The sequence below is a fragment of the Pantherophis guttatus genome, chromosome 2, assembly GCF_059756535.1.
Source record: "Pantherophis guttatus breed Tessera chromosome 2, ASM5975653v1, whole genome shotgun sequence".
Classification (NCBI taxonomy): Eukaryota; Metazoa; Chordata; class Lepidosauria; order Squamata; family Colubridae; genus Pantherophis; species Pantherophis guttatus.
The window spans coordinates 77,202,320-77,228,966 of NC_142064.1; the positions used below are offsets into that span (position 1 = coordinate 77,202,320).

The following is a 26,647-nucleotide window of genomic DNA, read 5'->3' on the forward strand; positions in this document are numbered from 1 at the left end:
AAAATGTGATATTTAAGATAAACAACAACCTAGCCACAACTCTTCATCAACTGGGCTGCTTTCCTATATAAATGTATTACTAATGGGGTAACATTATATCCTTCGTCTAATTTCTGTTGTAAAAGACTTACATATTATTAATTGGGTTTTTTTTTTCCAGCATGAGGCACAACTCTTTTAAAACTTCAGCAGCAGCTACCAACAACAAAACCAACAACTCACCCAGAAATAGGTCAAGAATTGCATTCTGTATTGAGAAAAATCCAATCACCGCGCTCACTTTCAGATTCACCTTGCATTAAAAATTGGTGGGCTGGTACAGAAACTTGATCCTAAAACTTTCAGTGTTAGAAAGGGTAGTCAAGTATAGATAGTAAAAGATCCAGGTCACAGGTCACAGGCTGAGGAAATTTGACTGGTAGGTTTCCATTGCTGAGAAGTGGTACTTAATTCCTTGTGAGTTATGGGATTAGTTATAGCACCCTGAATGTCTTATTAACGTCTATTTTAAAATAGAATTGTGTTTGAGAAGATTGAAGGATTTTTTTTTTAATGCCAATCACGCAGGTATCACACCTTGAATATGTTTGTAAAAATAAGTCAGATACAATGAAGGAGATTCAACAGACCCAAGAAGAGACTTTGAAGAAATTTGCAGAACAGATGAAAGCTCAAGAAAGCTGTTGGTTAAAGCAGAAAAAAGACTTGGAACAGCAATATTCTGGACTCCTTGGGGAAGTTCACACCAGGGCCCAGGTACAATATTTCTGTCAGGAAACTATTAACTTTTAAATTTATTCTTTAAATATTTAGGATATTATTTCAGCAGTTTTGTTCCAATGCATTTTAAAACTGCTTGGGAATTTTACTACGCTTTGAGAGGTGTTTTTTTCCCCACTTTAAACCTATTAACTTCCTCTTTTTAGGATGCGCATGGATTTATGAGAAGGCACTCCAGAATTTACACAATCTTGGAATCCTGCAGTTGTATTTCCCATTTAGTTACCATGCAAAAGTAACCTACAGAGTAAAAGCATTGCTTCTTTGTGTTATTGCGCTGAGTACCAGATGCTTGCCCCCCATGATAACTATTTTTTCTATGGCTTCTAGCAGTAGTTTCTGAAATTCACTTTAAGGTGAACTGTGTCTCAGGCATAAGCTTGTAGGCAAGTTGCTAACAATAATAAAAAAGATATTGAAAGGCAAATCTTCCAGATTAGACAGGAAAATAAATTAAACTGGTATATCTCAGGGAAATGGATGGTGTCCCAGATAATTTCTACTTCACTTATTTTTCTGAACTTCACAAATGCTAAAGACTATTACCTTTTTTGTGTAAAGAAAAGTCTACTTGGATATTGTAGAAGTCTACAGCAAGTGGTCCTTTAGAAAGCCTCGTTATTGTTTCATTTAGTTGAAGACTGAATAAAATGGATTACTAAACCAGTTCATTATGTAAGACAACAACACACCATGGATCAAAAAGAACAGATGTGTCTTTTTCTCTCTTAATATCCCCATGGGCAAGTGCCCCCTTCCAACAGACTCCCACATATCCTTTAAAAAAAAACAAAAACAGTTCAAAGATTATTTTGGTCAGTGGTTTGCAGCCTTGGACAAGTAATCTTAGTGTCATTCCTGTCCCAACTTGGACACTTAGAAAAGAAAGACCCTTAACTCCATTTTTGAGAAAACGTATGCTTTTACTAAGGTCAAGTGGTTATAGTTTAAGCGAAGACAGATCTGAATATTCCCATGTAAATATGGTACATTTTCCTTCTCCCCAGGTCCTCCCAGGTCCTCCTCCCCTTGGCCATCTGGTCAGTGTCCAATAGTATTCAAATACATCATTTTGGTAACAGTTCTGGATTTGGCACCTCTTTCATGGATGTTTGCATTCCGTTTTCACGGTTGTGTCCTTGGATCTCTCAACCATTGTGTCCGATTGGCACCTCTGTTTCCTGTCATTACCCCTTCCTGTGTTCTCTTGCCTTGCTCCCCCCTCCCCCCTTTTATGTCAGGATCCCATTAATGTGAAGCGAACCTGAAGCAGTGTGAGGACAGATATGACACTTAGGCACAGAGCTACTTGGGGTGGCAAGTGGATGGACTAAATTACAGTTTGGATGCATGATTGGAAGTCCTGAAAGATCAGGTTGGGGATAGATTGTAACAGAGAAAATCTATTTGGTTGCTAAGAGTTGACACCCACTTGCTGGCATATAATCAATAAATCAATAGTTGGGTGTAGAAGAGGGAATGAAAATGATAAAGATGAGTATTAAGAGAAGAACATTCCCATCTCTCATTTTTCCTTTCACCATTCTTCTCTCTATTCTCTCTCCAAATAATGGTTACCTGTATGAGAACAGATGAACTGTTCTGGACCAGTTGGAGCCTCTGGGTGCTCTTCAAGGGGAGCCCCATGTAGAGAGCATTACAGTAGTCCAGGCGGGAAGTGACGAGGGCGTGAGTGACTGTGTGCAAGGAGTCCAGATCCAGAAAGGGGTGCAACTGGCAAATCAGGCGAACCTGATAAAAGGCCCCCCTGGCCACAGCCGTCAGATGTTCTTCCAAGGACAGCCGTGCATCCAGGAGGACACCCAAGTTGCGGACCCTCTCTGTGGGGGCCAAAGACTCACCCCCAATAGTCAGCAATGGCGTCAGCTGGCCATATCGGGACGCCGGAAGCCACAGCCGCTCGGTCTTGGAGGAGTTGAGTCTGAGCCTGTTCCTCCCCATCCAGATCCGCACGGCCTCCAGGCACCGGGACATCACGTCAAGGGCATCATTAGGGTGGTCCAGGGTGGAGATGTACAGCTGAGTGTCATCAGCGTATTGATGGAACCTCACCCCACTATAGTACATAGTATACTATATAGCAGTGATGGCTAACCTTTTCTGGACCGAGTGCCCAAAGCGCGCACGTGTGCACACGTGAATGCACGTGCGTGCCCCGGAATCCCCAAAATGCGATGCGCGTGCGGCCCCTGCACATGTGTCCCCATGCATGCGCACGCGCCCCCTGCATGTGCCCCACTCCCCGCACATGCACAGCAGAGACCCGAAAACCAGCTGGGCGGCAGGAGGCATGTACATGTGCATGTGCAGCGGAGCTGAACTGGAGTGACGCTCACATGCCATCATGGGTATATAGTATATAAATTATTTCTGATCTTCATCAGAATAAGTATAAAGAAACTTAACAACTCTTTGCCCCTTATGTTATAAACAAATTTTCTTTTTCCCATAACCCATCCCTTATTTAAAGTATATGCAAATCTATCAATCATCAATTTATCAGTCCTGATGTCATAAAAAAAAGTCTGAAAAGTTTTACCAGAGCTTTGTAGAAACATGTCTTATTTTAATCTTGGTCAAACAAACCAATTTTATATTCTTCCCTTTTACTTTTAACAATCTTAAATTCATTTAGGTGTTGCATTGGAGTTGGTCTTTAATTTTTTGATTCTTTATCATTTTTGTGCCAAAAACTAACATAGCTATACCTCTATAAGAATGGCAAATTATTTGAGAGAGAAGTTTAACAAAAACCCTTCTCTCAATTTAGCTAAGAATTCCCTAAATTAACTTAGCTTATTTAGAATCCAGTGCTAGAATCTTTTTTTGGGCTATTGGGTGGATGATACCAGGAAAAGGACAAAAATAAAGTTAATAATACAGGCCAAATGATCATCGTGGGGTACAATGGATAAATATTCTTGATACCTAGTGTTGGAAAACTGCCTTTAATCTAAAGTAATTATATTAATGATGGGCTGTTGTTTTCAGAAATGATTTTCAAAAAGTGATTTGTATCTACCGCAAGTACAGCATCTTCCTGCTATTCACAGAAGCAGTTCAACATTTGAAAAGCTTTCTTGTTACCCCGAAAGTGAGTTTTGATTGCTTTAAGAATCACATTAATTTGAGTTGCCTCCTTAAGGCAACACCTCTTTCTCTAAGATTTACATGAAAATCTGGGAGTGCTGCTGATAGAAATAGACTGCTTTCTGAATAACACTGATTTTGTGCTGGTTCCAAAACCACTTCTTCTGAACAATTGTTGAGTAATCACAGCCCCACTGATAACTAGTATATCTAAAGTTACCCAAGGAATTATGGTGAGTATTTAATCTATACAAAGAATAATTTCATTAATAAGAAAACTAATATTTTTGCATCAAGAGACAGGGACAAAGGTAGAAATGTATGTATAAACAACTGAAAGCAAATAAGTCTCCCTCTCTCCCTCCCTCCCTCCCTCTCTCTCTCTCTCTCTCTCTCTCACACACACACACACACACACACTCACTCTCACTCTCACTCTCACTCTTTAAGTGCATTCTACTTTAGTAAGCCACTGATCAGGGTTTCTCCATTCCAGAACATCTTTAAGGCACAAACCTTGCTGTTCTTTTCAAGGAATTGTGCTTTCAAGGTTCAACCGAAACATTTGGTATACCATAGGGCTGAGACGCATGTCAGAAATTTATTTATTTATTTAATGAGCCTATGGCAAAGTTAGATTAGCCAGGAGATTACAGGGTTAGTACAAAGTAGTTGTTTGGATCTGACAATTGGTAGTCCGTTTCATGCGTGTAGGCTAACCAGAGTACACCACAGGGGGTGGACTACTTCCACACTCAGAAAGTTTCAACAGTGTTCTACAACATCATTCGGGGCTTCTCCCTCCACCAATGTTGCTTCGTGCTCAGGCATCACATTGGGGAAGGTCCAGTACCAGCTGGATTCACACTACTGAACGAAACGGCATTATTTTCTCACTAAAGTGGTACCTATTTATCTACTTGCATGTAGCATGCTTTTGAACTTCTAGGTTGGCAGATGCTGATGGGAGCTCACTCCATCACGCAACGTTAGGTCTTGAACTGCCAGAGTACAGACTTTCTCTAACTTCATTAAGCCATTGAGACACCAGGCCTGTTCAGAAAAGGAAATAAAAGATTGATAAGTGCAATCAAGTCAACCAGGTTACTTTTAGGTGTAATTTGTAGAACAAATCATGAATTATTAGCATCAAGTAAACAGGTTAAACCTAGACAATTAAATTATGGGCAATTTAAAACAATGGAAAGAGAAAAGTTATTGTAATACTGTATAACATGGACATAGAAAAAAAAGTCCCAAAATTCCAAAGATGAAAAAATCCACACGTCTTTCAGGATCAGCTGTTGTGTTAGCTAGAGAAAAACTGGATGAAAGCCTTGGGCAACAAGATGTATGTAGCTGACTCAATGCAGAATTTCACTGTCAAGCAAGAAAAGACAAGAAAAAATATCTCAATCATAAGGAGGAATATTGCGAGAAAAGAAAAATGAGAAACTTTTAGAGAAGATCAGATAAATCACAGGCAAATTTACAGCTATGAGAGGAATACTTAACAGTAAAAGAGACCTGATAGAAGAAATGAGATTAAAGGAAGATGGAAAGGTCCTAAATCCTTTACAGGTGGGATTATAGAGTGACAAAACATCTGTAGAGTTAATATATTCAGGTACCAACCTGTCTAGAAAATAAGATACTACAGATAGTAGATCACCAGCCACAGATGACATTAGAATGGGACAACTCGCTGCCGCCAGCTCACCACTGTCAGTTTGCCATTGCTAACTCCATACGGTGAACTCGCCATGAGGACAACTCACCATGGGCAGTCAGAGGGAGAAACTTGGTGGCGGTGAGTTGGCAGAAGTGAGTTGTCCTAGATCCAGTTGATATAGCCACTAAACTTTTTAAACTGCAGGGAAAGAGGTGGGTTTTTAAAAAGTTTTAACAGCTGTACATAACAAATATGTACATGCAGTTGAGAGATTGGAAGACAGCATCTGCTTTTTGTTTTTGTCAGTGTCAGAACATTGTACCGCAAGCTCCGCCTCTTTGTTGTAGGGCATGCATAGGTATTGCATTGTATTGCAATGCTGCAATATTGGTTTATTGTTATCATTCTGTCCTCTCCTTGTCCTTAGCCTTGTGGAGACCTTTGTTGGGAAATATAGGCATGAATACTTGAACTAAAAAAAAAAGGATAAAGTAAGAGGGTGTGCAAAATTCATGAATCCCTATTAATTTCTTATGCAAACAACATTTTGGTTGAGATCCTTACCAATGAATATCACCATTTAAGCAGAGAGAAATACCAAATGAAGAAGCTGATTTCGGAAAAAAGAGAAGGCCATGAAATCAGATAGCTAACATTGCTTTGCTTGTGCGAGCTTCTGGGCATGTGCAGAAGTGTTTTGATGATGTCAGGATTGGTGGGCGGAGCCTCCCGCCGGTTTTACTACCAGTTCTATAGAACAGGTGTAAACCGGAGGCAACCCACCACTGATGTAATTTTTCTTTTGAACAATCTTTAGAATAAACAAGGAACTACTGTAGGTACAGAATTTGGAGAAAGAGACTGGTTCAGGCAAGAAGGTTAGAAAAGAAAAAGTCTGTTGTACCCATATTCGTTTGTTTACTTTACACAATAAAAAAATGACTATTAGAATTGTGACAGCTGGAATCAAAATTGGAGGCTAAAACACTAATAATGCAGATAATATAGATCAGGGGTCTCCAACCTTGGCAACTTTAAGATTTGTGGACTTCAACTCTCAGAGTTCCTCAGCCAGCTTTGCTGGGAGTTGAAGTCCACAAGTCTTAAAGTTGCCAAGGTTGGAGACCCCTGATATAGATGACATTACTTCGTTAACTCAAAATAAAGCAGATTTAGAAGAGCCATTTATGAAACTAAAATAAAAAGTGAGAATCTGAATTAAATATTAAGAAGTTAATGATGATCTTAACCAGCATGCTCAATGAACTGATGAAGTGATAAAGTGATTGTTTATTAGACCCAAGAACAAAGATGGGCAGTGTGATGAAGGAGTTAAGAGGAGATTAACTTCAGAGAAGTCAATAACAAACTTAAGAAGTCAAACCAAACAGTTATAGAAGTAAACATGACAGACTCAATAATTGATAATATTGGAAAAAGAAGATTGGCAAATTGAGGGAAGGAAAAGAAGAGAAAGATAATGGCTAAAGTAGAGGAAGAGAATCTAAATGAATGAACACCTAACTAGCTAAACATGGAACAGAAAATAATTACAAAAATACTGAACAGAAAACCATTCATCTCATCTGCTTGTATGAATATTGTGCCTTCTTTCTTTTAAGTACAGTATCAGATTTTGTGCCTGACCTGGACTTTATACAGTATTTACTCCTAACGTCTATGCTTTTTGAAATGGAATTTAGGGAAAGGCGTGTAACGTAATGCATTTATAGACTCCTAAGAATAAATGAGAATAAATTAATGTAAAACTAGACCTTATATTTCTTTCTAATAGGAAACATTAATATCCATTTTGTTTGCACTTTATGTATTCATTAGGTGTGTGTACAAATAAGTGATCGAGTATTATCTTCATCATTGTTATTGCTTGTTTATTTGTTTTATTATGTACACAACCCAATCATATTTCACACATTTCTGCAAAGTGGTTAACTGGTGGCTTCCTCCCATCTCCTTTATTCCTTTTCTTTTTACAAAGGATACTTGTTTTTCTTACAAAAACCACAGTAATGCTCCAACAAGCTTTCCTGAACAGAACATTTTCTAGTACAATTATGGAGAGTGGCAGTCAAAATTATATTTTATGCTCCAGACTATTTTGCTCTATTTTTGTATATGTTTTCTTCCTCTTCTTGTTTAAGGGCAGCTATTCTTGCTCAGGAATTAAAAGCAATTTTTAGAAATAGGCAATAAATATGAAAAATGAACTAAAATATTTTTAAGACTTTCATGAAGGTCTTAGAATGCATTATAGGTGGGGTTTTTTCCCTCCCGCAGATAGCTCTTAGTTTTGAAGAATAGGGCTTTTCAAGTTGGTGGGTGATACAGAAATGAATACAGAGATATGGTGTTAAGAATCACATGTGGCCTGCAAAATCCTTCCCAAAAGCTAACTCTGAATGGTAGTATTGAATATAACAGAAGATGAAAATTATTGCTATGGGAAGTCATTAGTAAACTTACAGAATACAGAATAACAGAGTTGGAAGGAACCTTGGAGGTCTTCTAGTCCAACTGCCTGCTTAGGCAGGAAACTCTACACCATTTCAGACAAATGGTTATCCAATATCATCTTAAAAACTTCCAGTGTTGGAGCATTCACAACTTCTGGAAGCAAGTTGTTCCACTGATTAATTGTTTTAACTGTCAGGAAATTTCTCCTTAGTTCTAGGTTGCTTCTCTCCTTGATTAGTTTCCACCCATTGCTTCTTGTCCTACCCTGAGGTGCTTTGGATAATAGCTTGACTCCCTCTTCTTTGTGGCAGCTCCTGAGCTATTGGAACACTGCTATCATGTCACCCCTGGTCCTTCTTTTCATTAAACTAGACATATCCAGTTCCTGCAACCGTTCTTCATTTGTTTTAGTCTCTAATCATTTTCGTTGTTCTTCTCTGCACTCTTTCTAGAGTTTCCACATCTTTTTTACATTGTGGCAACCAAAACTGAATGCAGTATTCCAAGTGTGGCCTTACCAAGGCATTATAAAGTGGTATTAACACTTCACGTGATCTTGATTCTATCCCTCTGTTCATGCAGCCTAGAACTATGTTGTCTTTTTTGGCAGCTGCTGCACACTTAATCATGATGTAAATCCAGTTTCTGTTTTATATCCCGCTTGCATTTCTTCTGTTTGAATATTTAACTATACTATAAAATCCCAGTCTGTCTTTCAAATAGAAAAAGGAAAGTTTTGACTAAGGAGAGAACTTATTTACAGTGCTTGAATCTTGCAGGATTTCATCTGTTTCCTCCATAACACGAGTCTCAGGAAAAGCCAAAAGCATGTCTATTACACTTTATTTACAAAATGGCAAGTACTTTGTATGTAACAAAGGGAGAAATAATCAAAAGATTTACACCCTTTTTTGGTCCAAATTTCATTCTTTATGGTTTATTTTTTAAAAAAAGAAAAGAAAATCACTCATACAACTTCAAGAGGCAATCCTCAGACAACTAACTGGTATTTAATAAAAGATGAAAGCTTGTTTTCTATAGGTCCTGCTTATAGCAAGCTATGTTGTTGTTAGTTGCGAAGTCATGTCTGACCCATCGTGATCCCATGGACAACATTCCTCCAGGCCTTCTTGTCCTCTACCATCCTCTGGAGTCCATTTAAGCTCACGCCTACTGCTTCAGTGATTCCATCCAGCCACCTCATTCTCTGTCGTCCCCTTCTTCTTTTGCCCTCAATCTTTCCAGTGAGTCCTTCCTTCTCATTAGGTGGCCAAAATATTTGATTTTCATCTTGAGGATCTGGTCTTCTAAAGAGCGGTCAGGGTTGATCTCCTCTAGGAATGACTGGTTTGATCGCCTTGCAGTCCAAGGGACTCACAGGAGTCTTCTCCAGCACCATAGTTCAAAGGCCTCAATTCTTTGGTGCTCAGCCTTTCTTATGGTCCAACTATAGCAAGCTATAGGTGATAATAGAAAGGTTGGGATACTGATTTTGTTTAATGCAGATTCAAACCCAGTTATAACAATGACTGAACAGTCATGTTGTGATTTCAAAGTACAAGGGGTTGTGACAATAAGAAGGAAATTTATTTATAGATAATCCTTGATTTATAACCGCAACTGGGACAGGGATTTCTGTTGTAAGTCATTGCATTGATAAGTCAGAGGGGACCCGATTTTATGACAATTTTTATGGCAGTCATTAAACAAATCATGAGGGTGTTAAGCGAATCTAGTTTCCCCAATAGGTATTTTTTTGCTGAAAATCAGCAAAAAAGGTCTCAAATAACAATCACGTGACCCTAGAATGCAGGGACAGTCACAAATACGAGCTGGTTGCCAAGCACCCCAATTGTGATCATGCAATTGTGGGTGTGGATGAAATGCCATAAGTGCGAGTGCAAGTCATAAGTCACTTTTTCCGAAGCCAACCTAGCTTAGAACCATTGTTAAATGAACAATTGTAATTTGAGGTCTCAACATTTTAAATTGCGAAGAAGGGTAGTGTAAAGCAGTCTGTTGCCTTGCAGCCAGAATAGCTTTTTGATGCTTTATGGTAGTGACACAATTGCCATTTTTTTTTTTGGTTTGGCTAGTGTCATCGTGAAAATAATTTTCTGCGGTGAGCTGCTGCTGCGTCAGCATAACAGACGTTCTTGGATTTCAGTTATACTATTTGTACAATCTTAAGGGCTGCTTGTGACTTTTCCCATACAATAGCTCATATCTGCCCAGGTTTTTTTCTTGTCTTCATAGCAAATATGTTTATTTAAATGGAGGGAGATTTTGGCTGACTGTTTATACCTCTACGCCCTATTTCATAACCATTTTTATGTTGACTTTTTAAGCTTTAAAATCTGATAAAACCTGAGAAATGGCATGTTCCGGCTCCCATCTCTAAATTAATGACACTTTTGGGAACCAAATGTAGACATAGCTCTTGCCCTCTTGGCTAGCATTCCTCCAGAGCAATAGTTCTTAAACTGAGGTAATCTGGGCATATCCTGGGGTTAATATGGATCCATTTGTTTGCTTGATAGTCAAGGATGCAGTTTGGGAACTGCCACTTCCAAGATCCTTATATAAAGCAACATAGTTTGGGATCTTTTTTTTTTTGAAGTGGGGGAGGTAATGGCATTAATCAAGACTAGGAAAAAAGGTCACTGAGTCCAGTAGTTTAAGAACCACTTCTCCAGAGGTTTGAGCAGTCCTGTCTCTGCTTTCTTTCAAGCAAGCTCTGAAAATTTAGCTGTTTCCTCAGGCCTTGAGACAGAGTGGGGTGTGTCTCCACCAAGGGATTGAGTTTGCATGCGATGTTAGCATTATGGCAATTCCTCTTGTTATGACCATCTTTTTTGGAGGGGTTGTCCTGAATGTGATCAGTGAGATTTGGATGGCCCTAGAAATCTCAGTTAGACATTTTTAAAACTATAACAACTAGGCAGAAATTCTTAGTCACTCAAGCTTATGCCCTCCATTCTGTAGCAAATTTCCAACCAGGGCCACCATTCTTGGTGGGAAAACAAAGCAAAGCAAAATCAAAGTATATGAGGATTTCAGAAAAGCAAAAGCATTTTAAACAGCTTGTAAACTTCCTTAAAATTTCCAGACCAAGATTAAAAATAAAGAGAGACCCTTAGCCTTGTAGACAACACAGGATCTCCTGAATGTACATTCAGCTACTGAATATAACAGGAAAAAAAAGGGGTGGGGGGAGAAACCTTGATCCTTAACTAAATAATTAATATTCTATACCATCTTTTCCCTTGAACATAGAGAGGAAGACTGGCAGTTTCTTATAACATTTCTAGGGAATTTAAAGGGCTTCTCCCAATAGGAAGTTCCTGTAGGGGAAGTTCCTGTAGGAGATAACCAGACTGAGACCGAGGGAGGGGTCAAATGTGTCATAAATCCTGAGCCCCTGTGTGCCCACAAGACATCTAAATTGAGCCCAACTTGAATGCCTCTCTTATCTCCCATGCATTTTTTTTAATGGTCAGTTGGCCAGATTCTTGTAGAAAGCTTAAGCTTGCAATAAATCTTTATACTTGAACTGCCCAAATCTCCTGACTTCCCCGGTACTTGACATTAATCTGACCAACTCACAGTCAAGGGAAATATGCGTGAGATAAGACAGGTATTCAAGGTGGAACTTAGATCTCTTGTGGGCGTGCAGGGACTTGTGATTTACAACACATTCGACCTCTCCCTTGGGCTCAGCCTGGTCATCTCCTACAGCTTAACTATGATTCCCACAGTGGTAATCATAGTCAGGACCATGGAATGTATATGGTTACAGCCAAATCAGATTTAATCTAGATCTTGAAGGATATTCCTTTGAGCAACCCTGGATTCTGACCTACAAGTTCCAGTTGTCATCATCTCTCACCTCCTTACTCATGAACTGAGAAGGTGATTTGGGGCATTAGTAGGGCTGTAGCTTTGAATAAAGTCATCATTTGATATTCTTGTAATGATATCGCTGTAAAATATGTTCTGTCTTGTTGTGTGTTGTAATGAATATTAAGTCTTCATACTGTAGTTAATGTGCTTTAAGGCTTGAGGTTTTTCTTAACACTCATTTTTCTGCTTGTTGGAATAGCAGGTTTTATAGTTGTGAAAAGTAAAGCGATGTGTGATTGATAAAATAAAACAAAGAAGATTCTCTTGAAAATAAAATTCTTCCTGAGACATAATTAATCTGTGAATATATAAGTAGGGGGTTGATTACAAAGTAATTAAAAGATCACCTTTACTTTCCTCTTTCCAGCTGCTACCTATCTATTTCTGTCTCTGCAGGTTTTCCCTAGTTCACTATTCTCTTTCGCTAAACTAACTTATCCCAGCCATGTGTCATCTTTGCGAAGCAGGATAATTGTTCTTCTGAATCATAGATCTTGCTTGTTGTCTTCTATACCGATAACATGATTAAGATGTGTTGTACTCTTAGATTTACTAGTCATAAAGTTAAGCAGGAAGGAATAATGGACATTTTCTTGTAACGAGCCAGGCCACAGCTTTAACCAAGTTAAGTCTTGGCTACATTTTCTGATTGGGCCTTGATAATACTATATTATTATTACTATATAGGGGTGTTTTCAGTGTTACACAGAGATGTTAAAGATTAAATCTAGTAGTTGTTTGGTATACCGAATAGGTGCTTGATCCCTGAACAACAAGCCTTTTTCATTTATTTGCAAATATTCTAAATCTTATGGACCAATTCTGTGAAAGCTTCCCATTATGCAGTTTGGACAAAGTTCTGTTTCTGAACAAAAGGCAGCAGTGGCCAAATCTCCAATGAATAGAATTGAAATCTCCAATGAACAGAAGCTTAACTTGGTGTCTACAGGATGGATGGGGTTTCAAGCATCATGTTGCTTCTTTTAATAACCATGTCCTCCAGATATGTTCGGGCAATGGTGAATCAATATTAAATTGAGTTCTTTGAGCACTCTCCTGTTTGAAATAGCTTCAGGACCAGGATTCATTGTCAAATCACTAGATACAAATAGGTTTCTTTATTGGAGAAGAAGAAGAGATTGTGGTAGAGATAGCCCTTGACTTCCAATCACAATGGGGACTGGGATTGCCATCATAAATTGATGCAATCGTAAAATGAGGTGTCAAATGACTGCAAGAACTTACAATGATAATCTTGGCAGTTTGTGGTCATTGAGAATTGTGGGTTAAGCGAATACCCATCCCAATTCAAACCATTCTGGGAGTGGTCTCTTCCAACCACAGACCTCAGTAAGGTAAGGGACTACCTCTAACTCTCCTTACCTGATTATCTATCCACTCACATCTCTGTCCCTTAGCCACCCTGCCCTGTCCTGCAATTGCTGTAACTACAAGCACAGGTCATAAGTCAATTTTTTCTGCACCATTGTAACTTTGCATAGTCAATGATCGTAAGTCAAGGACTACTTCTATATTTTAAATATTATAGCAACAAAACAGAAGCTATTCTTGCGGTAATGTTTAAAGTCTCTTTGGTTCCACAGATGTGCATCTTGATCACTGCAGTTTACGACAAGTATGTGATCCCCCCCCCGCTCCCTAAGAAAATGGGATTTACGGATAGTTTACTGATAATGGCATTCAGGCTGAATCTCAAAGCTTGATCATGTATTGACAGAAATATGTAGTGGTTGGAATGTTGGACTTGTTTTCAAACTTCTTGTCTATGAGAATCAGGGTATGACTTTGGCCTACTCAATCAACTGTCAGCCAAACATAATTCACAGAATAAATATAACAAAAGTAGGTCAGCTTCATTTACTCCAGACCGGTCAGCAGTAGACTGGTTAATTCTCATTCTGTATCCATATTTTGTAAAAAGCTAACATCTTTTTCCTGTATCCAATACAGAAATACCAAGACATGGCAGAAAAAGCCAAAGAGAAGTTCTCTGCTACTGAAAAAGTCCAAGAGCAATTACTCCTTGAGAATTCACACCTTAAAGCTTTGTTGACGCAGACTCAGAAAGAACATAGATGTCTGCTAGCAGCTTGTGCACTGTTGTCTGGGGCACTGTATCCCCTCTACTGTCGATCCTGTGCCCTCTCGACCCAGAGGGATGTTCTTCAGGATCAGGTCAACACCTGTGACATGTTCAAGCATGAAATCAGGAGACTGGCCAGTGCATTGTGTGAAACTGAGGAGAGGAAGCAAAGCAACAGCAAGGTGAAGAAGAAAAGGCATTCCAGAAGCTGGATACACCTTTTCCGAAAAAGTGTTATTGCGGTGCTGGCTGTCCACAGGCTTCAGATTTTATGCAGCCAGTCATGCAGTTCCCTTTTTTCCTGGGTAGATGGTGTCAGAGAAGGCATAGGAATCCCTGTCTGCATTGGAGATTCCAAGGATGTGCATAATCTGTCAAGTAAGATAACAAGCGAATGTTTTATATATGTTGTGTCAAACTACATTTTTAGTACTTCAAATAACCATCCTACTAGGCAAAGGCAATGGGGTGGTGGTGGTGGAAGCAGATGCTTCACAATTTGAAGGGAGAAATTATGTTTAAAATGTCAAAACTAAATTTAGTAAGTGAATTAAATCAACTGAAATCTCCAGCGTTGGTGCTAAATGTACTGGAATGTTCATTACCGAATTGATAGTAAACTCGAGCTGAATTAAATTGCATTTGGATGAGATCACATGCTAAGTAAGAAACAACTATGATACTTGGGTTCAAATGTCACATTAAGCTATAAAGAAGGAAATCTTTTAATAGTAATTTTAATTTTATTAAAATTACTATTACAAGTACAGTTGTACTACAGTTACAAGTACAGTTAAAAAGGTGAACTAATAGAAGCCAAAAATAATAAAAGAAAAAATAGAAAGTGCAGAAAAGAAAAAATAGAAAAAAATAAAAATATAGTAAAGAAAAAAATATATATAGCAAAATGACTTTTCCCTTCATCACAAGTTGAAACAAATTTTAGTAATTTAAATCACCTTCTCTTAAAATACAATGAATTGTTTCTTTTTCCTACATGTTATCTCTTATCTGTAAAAAAAAACACAAAACCTTAAAGGTTTGTTGTTTCAGTCCTGGTCATCAAACATCCTTGTGGTGAGATGGGCAGAAAACAAATTAAACAAACAACAAACAAAAGGTTACAGAAATGACATAACATATATTTTAACTTTGATCAAATAAACCAACCTTATATTCCTTCCTTTTACTTTTAACAATCTTTATCTGTAGTCCCTTCAAATAATGTCCTAGAACTTGACAAGTTTTTCCCCCCACAAAATTCTTCAGTGTTTTAACAAACCTCTTTTGTTAATCTAATGTAAAAAAAAAATGTCCAGGTCACTCCTTTGGTGTTATATTCATATATCCTTTTTAATTATTGAGAGATCAGCTAGCTTCTTTTGTATGTCCAGTGTAGCAGCTTTTTCCATTTCATTCTTGTAGCCTATCATTTTTAAATCCACTTTCAAATCAATCTCAATCTTGTCAAGTAAAACTTGTTCCTCTTTTGTAACTGCTTTGAAACACAGCCTTCCTATAGAGGCAGACACTCTTAAAATTAACTTGTGGGTACATTGATCAAAAATGAACTTGCCTCTTCATTCATTTTATTTCATGTGAAGCTTTTAAAGTATATTCAAATTTATTACATTAAAATCAAAATTAAATGTGTTCAGTTCTGATTTCATACCAAGCTATAATGAATTATGTAACTAATAATGTCTGTTGCTATAGAATGAAACAAATTTATTTTTTCCCCTCTCTTTTGTGATGCAGGACAACAAAAGGAGCAGATTCGCTGCCTTCAAGCATTCAGTTGGTTTACCAGTTGTGACCTTCTTACTGCAGTCCTTAGTTCTATGGCTGAGCTACAAGAAGTAATTAGCAAGGCAGGTAATGTCTGAGTTTCTTCATTGGTTTGGCCTTGATAAATCAATTCCTTTTTAAAAAACGGGAGGGGAGCAAACTGTTGATAGCATAGACTATTATTACCTAGAAATAAATGAACTGGCTATAATAGCAATAAGGCTTATATATCATTTCACAGTGCTTTACAGCCCTCTCTAAGCAGTTTACAGAGTCAGTCTCTTGCCCCCAACAATTTGGGTCCTCATTTTACCCACCTCAGAAGGATGGAAGGCTGAGTCAACCTTGAGCCTGGTGAGATTTGAACTGCTAAATTGCAGGCAGCAGAATAGCCTGCAGTACTGCACTCTAACCACTGCGCCACTGTGGCTCATAATTATAGTTGGATGTTCTTATGGGTATTTGGAAGAACCAGAATGGTCCAAATCAATGCAGAATTCTATCAGTCGCTACAAAGAGAAGATGAGTCTGGTTAATCAACTCATAACTTGATTCCTTTTTTCTTACTAGGCTAGGATATGTTTTCAGTTGTGACCACTGTAATTTAATTAAAGGGTTCTCAAACTGTCAATTAGGACTCCCTGAGCAGTTTTGACAACTTAGAGAAAGACACACATTTTTTTAAAAAATCACTCTCTCGCAGGAAGAATGAGAGCACTGCCAAAACTTGCTTGGAGTCTGCTTAGCCCACTGCCTAAGCAAGCCAGCTGCAGACTTGCCTACACAATGTGAGGGTCCATTTTGACAGAGTCCCTGCTTTGTTGGCGGAGGCAAAGCAGAGAGGCTTTCAAAACTCACTTTAGGCTCCGCCTATGCAGATGTGCAGTGGGCAAGGTATAGTATAACTACCACAGTGTCAAAAGATCCTTGACTTAAGCCCTTATTTCAGAGTTCATTTACAGAGTTCCTGCACTGACTTAAGTGATTGTCAGTACTGTCTTTTCAAATGCATTTTTAAAAATTGAAAAATAAGGAGCTGCAAGACAAGATGTGACTTACTTTAGAAATACAGATGGTTTTAATAAAAGAGCTGGGTAAAAAGCGTTGGTTCATGACTCTTCTCAACCACTTTGCACGTAATAGTAGTGGTGATAAACGCAATGAGAATAAGCGGTGCAAGAGTGTTCTATGTTTTGCTGGCAGTTAACATCTGAACACCTCTGTGCATTACAATTGGCAACTTTTAGAGGCAAATGCAGCAATGGAACTCATGACATCTTGTGCTCATCCACACATTCATTCTATGCTTATGCTCCATAAATGAATGTCTTATATAGCCAAACTTCAGGGAATTAAAAAGTATATGAAAAGCAGATACAGGTAATTCTTGACATACAACAGTTCGTTTAGTGACAGTTCAGAGTTACAAAGGCACTGAAAAAAGTGACTTGTGACCATTTTTCATACTTAACAACCGTTGCCTCATCCCCATGGTGACGTGATTTACATTCGGATGCCAGACAACTGACTCATACTTACCACAGTTGCAATGTCCTGGGGTCATGTGATCCCCTTTTGCAACCTTCTGGCAAGCAAAGCTATTGGGAAAGCCAGATTCACTTAACAACTATGTTACTAACTTAACAGCTGCAATGTTTCGCTTAACAAATGTGGCAAGAAAAGTCGTAAAATGGGGTAAAACTCACTTAACAAATTTCTCACTTAGCAACATAAACATTGGGCCAGGGGTGGATTCTAAATTTTTTTTACTACTTCTGTGGGTGTGGTTTATTTTGTGGGTGTGGCTTATTTTGTGGGTGTAGCTTGATGGTCATGTGACAATTATTTAGGATTTAGCAGAGGTACTAATCTACCAGGCTTTTAACTGCTTGCAGAGCTGTACCGATCTACCCATTTATTTTTGCAGGCACTGATCTACTCATGTATTTCTGCAGGCACTGATCTACTCATGTATTTTTGCAGGCACTGATCTACTCATTTATTTTTGCAGACACTGATCTACTCATGTATTTCTGCAGGCGCTGATCTACTCATGCATTTCTGCAGGCACTGATCTACTCATGTATTTTTGCAGGCACCGGTCTACTCATTTGTTTTCTTTTAACACTGATCAGCTGTAGGGCGGCCCTTTGACGTCCTGTGGCAAGAGTTTAAACAGTTTTTTTCCCTCTAGCCATCAGCTGGGACTCAGGAGGCAGCAATAGATTGGGGGTAGAGCCAAATAAAAGATAAGAATAACGCGGGGGGTGGGTAGGGGGGCGGGGGGGAGAAAACTGGTTCGGTGATGTCATATCGTCACCGCTACCGGCTCAGCGGAACTGGGCCGAACCGGGAGGAACCCACCACTGCATTGGACTCAATTGTGATTGTAAATTGAGGACTACCTGTACCGCATACGCCAGTTAAAAATTCCAGCAATAAGGGCCATGGCATACTATAAATGTTGAACATCTAGCAACATCTCCAGAATGTCTTGTTTGTGCCAAAGACTGATGCCTGCGGACTGGGTGTTGTGGCTCAGAGGCTGCTGACCAATATTCACATATATTATTCTGTGTAGAACTCTTTCTGCCCACATGGGCCTGTTTTTTTCATTTCTCCCCTTGAAGCCATGTTTTAGGTGACTATGATCTTACCGCTTAAGAAATGTTGTGTCTTGCCATGCCTGTGCAAGGTGAAAAATATTTACACTTTGCACCAGCTCTGTTTGGTCAGAGTGCATTTCTTAATCAGCTTGGGGGTAGAGGGGATTGCAGTTTGTTCAAACATAGTTGGTCAAGCAAAGATGAATTCCACTGAGGGCTCCAGATGGCACATCTTCAAAACCATCTTCAACGAGGCAAGGAGCTTTATCTTAAGTTAAAACGTACAACAACTCATGATTTGAAGAACGCTGCAAGTAGTTTCATGCGGCAAAGGGTACTTGAGTCTTGCTTTGAAACCTCAGCCAACTTTGTTTGACCACAGCTTTTGGAAACTGAGAGTGGTTTCAAACTAGCTAGATAGGATATTGAGGTCTGCTGTTCAAAGACACATATAAACATACAATCCCACTGGGCACGTCGCGCAACCTCTAGAGTGCACGTAAAGTAGCTTTTTGGAAGCAGGCCACGAAATTTATTCTTACACGAGGGCTATTTTTTAACACTAGACTCAAGTTTACAGGGAAGCCAACGTTACGTTGATTTGACAGAGCGATTGTGAATATTTGCAGTTTGAAATTTCAAAGGTCCACGATCTTTTTTGGCATGTAAATATCAGGAAGGAATTTTCTCCTCCTCCTCCTCCTCCTTCTCCTTTGTGAAGAAGAAAAATGCATGCCATTCTCCCGTCACCCGAGTAATATTTGTCACTTTTCATTGGGTTTTGCTTCACTTGCTTCATTTGTTTGTTGCTCTTTGTACTGTAACTGTTTGTATAAGACATTTCTCACACACTCATCATAACATAAATTATTTAGTGCTTTTACTGTAATTCCTAGATATTTGTGGCCAGGTACTTAAAGTGTATATATTCTTTTCCCTCTGGTTATAGATACACCAGAATACAGTACCTTCTGGAATTGTGTTCTATTCTCATTTCACCTCTCAAAACCATGAATGATTCTAACTCATACATTTCTTTGTTTTAGTCAAAACCATTATTCATTAAAAATTAACTAGAGGTGATGCTTTGCTTTTAGATAGTATATGCTTTTCTGTCCTAGATAAGTTTTCTTTTTTCCCGTCTCTTTTTAACCCTCCAAATCCGTCAAGCGAGCCTTCAATACAACATTGTTCTGACACTAACCTGAAAATTGTGTTTATCACAGTCTGAACCTAATTTTAAATGGAATGATACGGTTAAGTACTATGATATTTCAATCTGTGTGATTCTAGTGTTTGACCAGATTACAATTTTATTTAAAACTCTTGCCAAAAGAAGATGAAAAAAATATTTAAAACATTATCACATTTTATTATTTAATTCAATCCATTTCCCAGTCTCTGATTCCATACAATGGCTAGAAAAGCTAAGAATTTTACATAACTGTTTTGACATGTCTAGTTGGTATTTAAGGTCAGATTCCAGCAGTTGGTGCTTTCCAGATGTGTTTGGAGCATATTTTTCAGAATTCTAGAAGTTTCCAGAGTAGTCTGAAAAAAGTAAGCTTATGCACTCAGAAAAGAATCTTGTCACCTAGGCCACCATTTCTGAAAACAATATGACTTTTTAAAACCAATTCATAATGAAAGATGAATGGTCCATAAATCAAAGAAGATTTCTCCAACAAATAAATGAATAGATGAATCCATCCATCCCTCTGAGAAAGCCAGCAAGAAAACTTTGGGTCTCTGCCAAGGTGACATGTAATTGGTATATATAAACAAGTTTTATTCATACTAGGATTAAAAAAAAGAAAAGAATGCTGCACTTATTATTTCATAGAAAATAAATTGATTTAGCAGCACCTACTTTATTCAGATGTTACCAGATCTGTTTCCATCTGGTAACAGATGGAAAGAATTTTCTGGAAGTCTTATTTGTATTTCATTTTACCTCGAAAATGGAAATCCCTTTATTTTCATTCTTAGCAGTGTGTGTATATATGAGAGTATATGCCCGCAGGAAGCTGGCTTGCTCTGAAAATATGCCTTGAGAGGCTTTCTATTTTAAACTTTAGAACAAATATTTTAATTCTCTACAGCAACAAGAGATCTGGTATTCTCCTGAATGAATATAAGCTCTGCCATGGTTGTCATCTTACCCTGATAATATCACAAGACAAGTAATGACAGATTAAGACCTGACTTGCAGAGGGGAAACTAAATTACAAGACTTTTATTAAGGCATAAATAAACCTATTAACCATTATCTAGAATACCAATTAGTAGAAGGAGCACTGACAATTTTATTTATCAACATTAAACACAATTATTAATTACAGACCTGACGAATCTACCAGTAAGCAGAACATGTTGGGTGTGCTGGAGGCTTAAGCCCATTATATGAGAAGGCTGATTACCAGAATCCTATGGGGAAATAAGTAATTGTAGTTGTAAAATTTTAATTGCCTTGGAATAAGGTAAATTATATTCTCTTGTCTTAGAATATAAATAGTATGGCATTAAGGTACAAGCCTCAGTAGTTTTAAGCAGCACATGATTTAGACATCCAAGCTATAAGAAACACGAAAAAGAAACTGTTATATTTGTAGCAGTTAGCTTATTTTCTGTTTTGAATTAGTAAATTCATTGATGGTGATAAGCAGCTTTGAGTCTGTTTCTCTGGGAAGTCTTAGGTGTCATATATTGTTACCGTTGGACTAATGAAAGAACAAAAATGCCGCAGGGTTGGGTAAGAGCATACAGTTGTTTCAACCAATCCATTGTTTCTCTTGAACCAATGCCTGTTATCTTCTATCTGTGAAGCTGGACCAAAAAAAAATCTTTCTCACCAACAGCATTATCTTGTTGCAGATTGCTTACTGGTCAAGGTGATATAGCGAATCTCCTATTCCAAGAATATTTGCATCACACCTTTTAAGAGGTTTATTTAGAAAATTACATTAGGCCTTTTCTAAAAATCAAACGAAGTTTCATGAAAAATATTCTGCATGGTTTTGATTGTAGACTGAATTGCTTGAAACCTCTTCGCTAAAAGAGGTTTTGTGAAGTCAGCTATAGGGTAAACAATGATGCTTTCTTTTTTCAGTAGAAATTTTTGAGTAGCTCTTAATCAGCTTTCAGTGCAATTGCTTAGAATGGGAACTTTAAGAAGACTCTACCCTATGCAGGAATTTGTCATCAATTATTACTTCCATCAGATATTTCCAACCCTTTTTTTTATATATCCACAGATACAAACCAACTGTATTTACAGACTGGTTCTTTTTCTTTCAAAGATATGAAATCCTGGCTTTCGGGACACTTGCTCACCAATGCAGCCAAAAATTCATTTTCAAAACTTATGGAGAAACTTTGCGTCGTGATGGAAGTTGCTCCAGTGGACAGCAGCCGGAGTATGACTTATGTAGAGAAAGACTCCTTGGTTCAGAGACTGGCTCGTGGGCTCCATAAAATAAACGCACAGACCCTCGAAGCTGGCATAACTGACAGGACCCCTGCTATGGTTGGTATGATCAGTTACATTTTGGAAGCTTTCCCATTGTGTAGGATTTCGAGATGTTAATCCTTTCTTAGTTTACTCATCAGACTGCTCTAAAGGGAAAATTGAGGAGGTGCAGGAAAAGAGGCAATATTTTTCAGGCTTTCCCTCAATTTGATATTATTTCAGTAATTCTTTCCCAAAACCTTTTAGCATCCTTTCTGTCATTTGCTGCTCAAGGCAATGTGCAGTGTTCTTTTAAAATACCCCTGTAAGGTAATGGATGATTTTAATTTCAAAAACCCTGTGATTACCCACTGCATATTCAGGATGCATGCTGTTACCAAAGACATTTCCCCCAAAAAATACAGTAACTACTCTTCATGCTTATTTTCATTTTCAGAAAATACCTTCTCTGTGTGTGTATGTATGTGTAATACACACACACACACACACACACACACACACACACACACTCTATATATATATAGTGTATATATATATATGTGTGTGTGTGTGTGTGTGTGTGTATGTGTATGTATATGTGTATATATATATATTGCTTTGAGAATACTTTACACTTTGGGTGAATTTAGAAAAGGAGAGCTTCGTCTTAATTTGTTTATTTTCTAGCTAACATATGTTCCTGTTTTTTTTTAATACCAGAAAACCATAGCGTCCTTGCAGAAACAGATATTTGAATTTACACAAAGGCTGCACACAGCAGAAGTAGAACGACGGTCATTGCGCTTGGAGCTCACGGAATTCAAACGGAATTTGAATGAGATGAAGAAAGAGGCTGACAAAGCTCATAGTTTGCAAGAGCAATTATATGTGTTTAAGCAATCTGTAAGTCTATTTGATTAGGAGGAAGGAGGGAATAATCAGCTTTAAAGGAGGGGATTCTCTTTAGCATCCTTTAAATATCCATTGAAGAACCTTTACATTCTTAGGTGGGATTCTTCATTCTTGCTTCCCCTAACACATGCACAAAACCCCTCTCTATGTCTTATAAATTCTCAGCTGGGAGTCAGCTCTATTAAAAGAAAAGGCCAAAGACACTCCTGGTACAATTAGTCCGTTACGTTGCAGAATAAGGTAGATTGAGTCAATAATCTATTCAGAAAAGCAGAATTCTTGGTCTGTTAAATTAGGCTGTTTGCGCTGTGGGAGAACTGGAATTTGAAAACTCAAATGGTGTATGGACAACATCACTCTTACTGTTTTTATATACATTCTACTTGTGTCGCACGCTGCATTTTGCTAATGGTTGGCAAAACTGTCGAACAAAGCAAGCCTTTTGTACATGCTGCAAAAGATCTGCATTTCTGCCAGGTCTACATTAGATTGAACAGGTGATCTAACAGGAATTATTACCTGGCAGCTGTACAGAAGGCAGTTTATTTGCAGATGGGCAGTATTTGCTACTGCTTCATGTGACTGAAGGCGATCACCATTCGCGAAGACCCGCCTGTTGTCACATACAGTAGCTTGGATTTCTGAAGGCTTTTCCTTTACATATCAACATTGCTTGAGTCCAGGACCTCTGTTAAAGGCCACATGTCTTCTAGAAATAGTCTGAGTTCCTGGGAAAGGAAGAATTAACTTTGACAATACTAAAAAGGGATAGAGTATATATGGAATAGCCTTGGAACATCCCTACCTATTGATTTTAAAAAGGGGCAATGATGGTCCTTAAAAAAGGGCAGGTTTTCCTGATTATATTAATAAAGGAAGCAAATAAGGTAGCGCTCCCGTAATCCCTGCTTCTCTGTTCCTTGATGTAGACTGTCTTGAAAGGCTGACGCTAATGTGGTTTGCTTGGGATTTGTCCGTTCCTTTTTATCTGCAGTTGGTACAAATGTAAACACCTCTCCCAGCAGAAGATGGAGATAGGAAAGTTCCATTTTATAAAATAAACTTAGAGCCCCAGTAAAACTGTAGTTTGATGTCTAGCTGTAGTCCTGATGTCTAGCAGGTAGTTCTCGACTTAAAACAGTTCATTTAGTGACCGTTCAAAGTTACAACTGCACTGAAAAAAGTAACTTACGACCATTTTTCACACTTACAACCTTTGTAGCATCCCCATGTTTGGCAAGTGATTCATACTTAAAATTGTTGCAATGTCCCAAGGTCATGTGATCACCTTTTGCAAATTTTTGACAAGCAAAATCAAAATCAGGAGCCTGAGTGGCGTAGGAGGCTAATGCCTCCTAAGGCAGCATTTAACATCCAGCTGCCTGCAATTACTGCGAGTTCAATTGTCCCCAGGCTCAAGGTCGACTCAGCCTTCCATCCTTTCTAAGGTGGGTAAATTGAGGACCCAGTTTGTGGGGGCAATAAGCTGACTTTGTATAAATATACAAAAATATGAAGGCTATTGCTTATTGCTTAATGCATTGTAAGCTGCCCTGAGTCTCCGGAGAAGGGCGGCATATAAATCAAATTAAAAAAAAAAAAGCCAAATTCACTTAACAGCCGTGTTACTAACTTATCAACTGCAGTGATTCGCTTAACAGTTGCGCAAGAAAGGTTGTAAAATGGGGCAAAACTCCCTTAACAAATGTCTCACTTAACAACCAAACTTTTGGCCTCAATTGTGGTCACAAGTCAAGGACTACCTGTATTAGGTAGAGAGACAAAATTTAAACTGTTATTTATTTCATTTTGTCTTGCAACATGTAAATTTGACAAGAATGGATAAATAAGGACTAGGGTTCTATAGGTTGATAGCCAGTTTGTCCAAAACATTTTAGGCAGTGCCAAATAAGACATTAGATGAAGTCTGGTTGACTCTAATTAAACACATGGAGCAATATGGAAATTCTGTTCAAATTAACTCCTTTTGTAGAATAATACCCTGTTTCCCCTAAAATAAGACATCCCCTGATAATAAGCCCAATCGGGCTTTTGAGCGCATGGCAATAAGACCAAGCGCTTATTTCAGGGTTCAAAAAACTATAAGACAGAGTCTTATTTTGGGGAAACACGGTAGTAATAATGATAATAATGATGATGATGATTATAATAATGATAAGATGATGATGATGATGATGATGATGATAATAATAATAGTATATTTCATCGTATATTTTAAGAAGATACTTGGTTGATACCTAGGATGCTGGCAGCAAGCTGTATCAACCATTAGCATCAGTCAGTGGTATTTGTGATACATTTTAAATGTCCAGTTGACTGAGTTTCATGTTTAATGAATAAAATAATAATTATATATATATATATATATATATATATATATATATATATATATATATATATATATATATATATTAATATAACATCTTTCTTGGGATAATTTGAAAGAAAAGCTTTCTTGATGCCTGCTTCTGCTTCAGCTTTTTGAGAAATCTTACAAATAAAAATCACCTGGCATTAACATTGTCTAATGGCCCTGGCTTGGAGAGGAGAGCCTCTAGGGCAAATATATTGAGCGTTTTAAAACTTTTACATTAGAATGTTGCATATTGGCAAGTGGGATACTGAAAATCAAGTGTATAAACAATGCTGCTGCTTCATGACAGAACACAATTTATTTCCTTTATCAGAAATTGATCACCCACGAGAGGTTTGAAAGTGCATGTGAAGAACTAAATAATGCATTACTCCGGGAGCAGCAGGCCCAAATGCTTTTGAAGGAACAGGCGCAGCAGCTCCAGGACTTGCAATTTAAACTGGAATTGCATTCTTCGGAAGAGGCAGACAAAAACCAAACTCTCAGCGATGCCGTAAAGGTAGGATGGTATTTCTTCAAAAGTAAAAAAAAAATAAACAAAATAAGAATAAAAACCCGATGTTCACCTGAAAGCAACGTTTAGGTTTTTAGGACCATAGAAGCAATGTAAAGTGCAGCCACTCAGAGCTAAACAGAGAGCTGAAGTAGAAAACCCACTTGGATAGAAAGAGAAAAACAGTCCATGTTGAGAGGAGAGTGGAGGGCAACCTTTGTCGTAAAATTAAATAAAGTATAAAAACTGAGTCTGGGTTTGTTGTTGAGAAAGCAAAAGGACAGAGGTCCTGTCCATTCCCTCTGGCCCCGGCCTATTGAATTTAAAATGCATGTAGTAATTTATTTCATCCGCCTGACATCTTTCAAAGAATTAGTCTGGATAGAAGGGAAGTTGTTCATAACCAGAGAGGAGAGAGCTCATATTCTTGTGGTCAGCTCCTGATCCCTGGGCCATGGTTATTTTTCTTTGTTTGTTCTGCAGAAGGCCAAGGAGGCAGTTAATTGGCCAGTTGCTCTACAAATTTGCAGTATTTATTACATATGCATGTTTCCCTCTGGGGAACTGGGCGAGCTATGTAATCAGCACATATTCCTATATAACTCTGCTGTTCTACTTACTACTTCCTGAAAAAGAAGATGTAACGGGTTTTCCTTTAGAGGTGGGGGCCTATGGTGGCTTTATTGCTGCAGCTCTTTTTCTCTTATCAAGAAGGAAAAAGGGGGGTGGGTGGGAAGGAAATATGGCTACTTGTATTGCTCAAACAGCTCAATATTGTAAGATACAGGTAGTCCTTGACTTATGGCCAGAATTGAGTCCAAAATTTCTGTGGCTAAGTGAGAAATTTGTTAAGTGCATTCCTTCCCCCCTCCCCCCCCATTTTACGCACCTTTCTTGCCAAATTTGTTAAGTGAATCACTGCAGCTGTTAAATTAGTAAACCTGTTGTTAGGTGAATCCA

General features: G+C 38.2%; 1 protein-coding gene across 22 annotated transcripts in view; it reads left to right on the forward strand.

Moving 5' to 3' along the window:
* The window catches only part of CCDC171 (coiled-coil domain containing 171), a 207,712-nt gene that overhangs the window by 75,919 nt on the left and 105,146 nt on the right, over positions 1 to 26,647 (forward strand). For 12 of the 22 annotated variants that reach the window (XM_087886273.1, XM_087886272.1, XM_034410479.3 and 9 more), the window contains 6 exons: positions 568 to 756; positions 13,913 to 14,423; positions 15,804 to 15,920; positions 21,739 to 21,965; positions 22,608 to 22,790; positions 25,508 to 25,693. In XM_087886273.1, coding sequence (XP_087742399.1) covers positions 568 to 756; positions 13,913 to 14,423; positions 15,804 to 15,920; positions 21,739 to 21,965; positions 22,608 to 22,790; positions 25,508 to 25,693 — 1,413 coding nt within the window. Of the gene's footprint in view, positions 1 to 567; positions 757 to 13,912; positions 14,424 to 15,803; positions 15,921 to 21,693; positions 21,966 to 22,607; positions 22,791 to 25,507; positions 25,694 to 26,647 lie in introns of all 22 variants that reach the window. The other 10 variants (XM_034410481.3, XM_034410483.3, XM_034410482.3 and 7 more) reach the window with 1 other exon arrangement.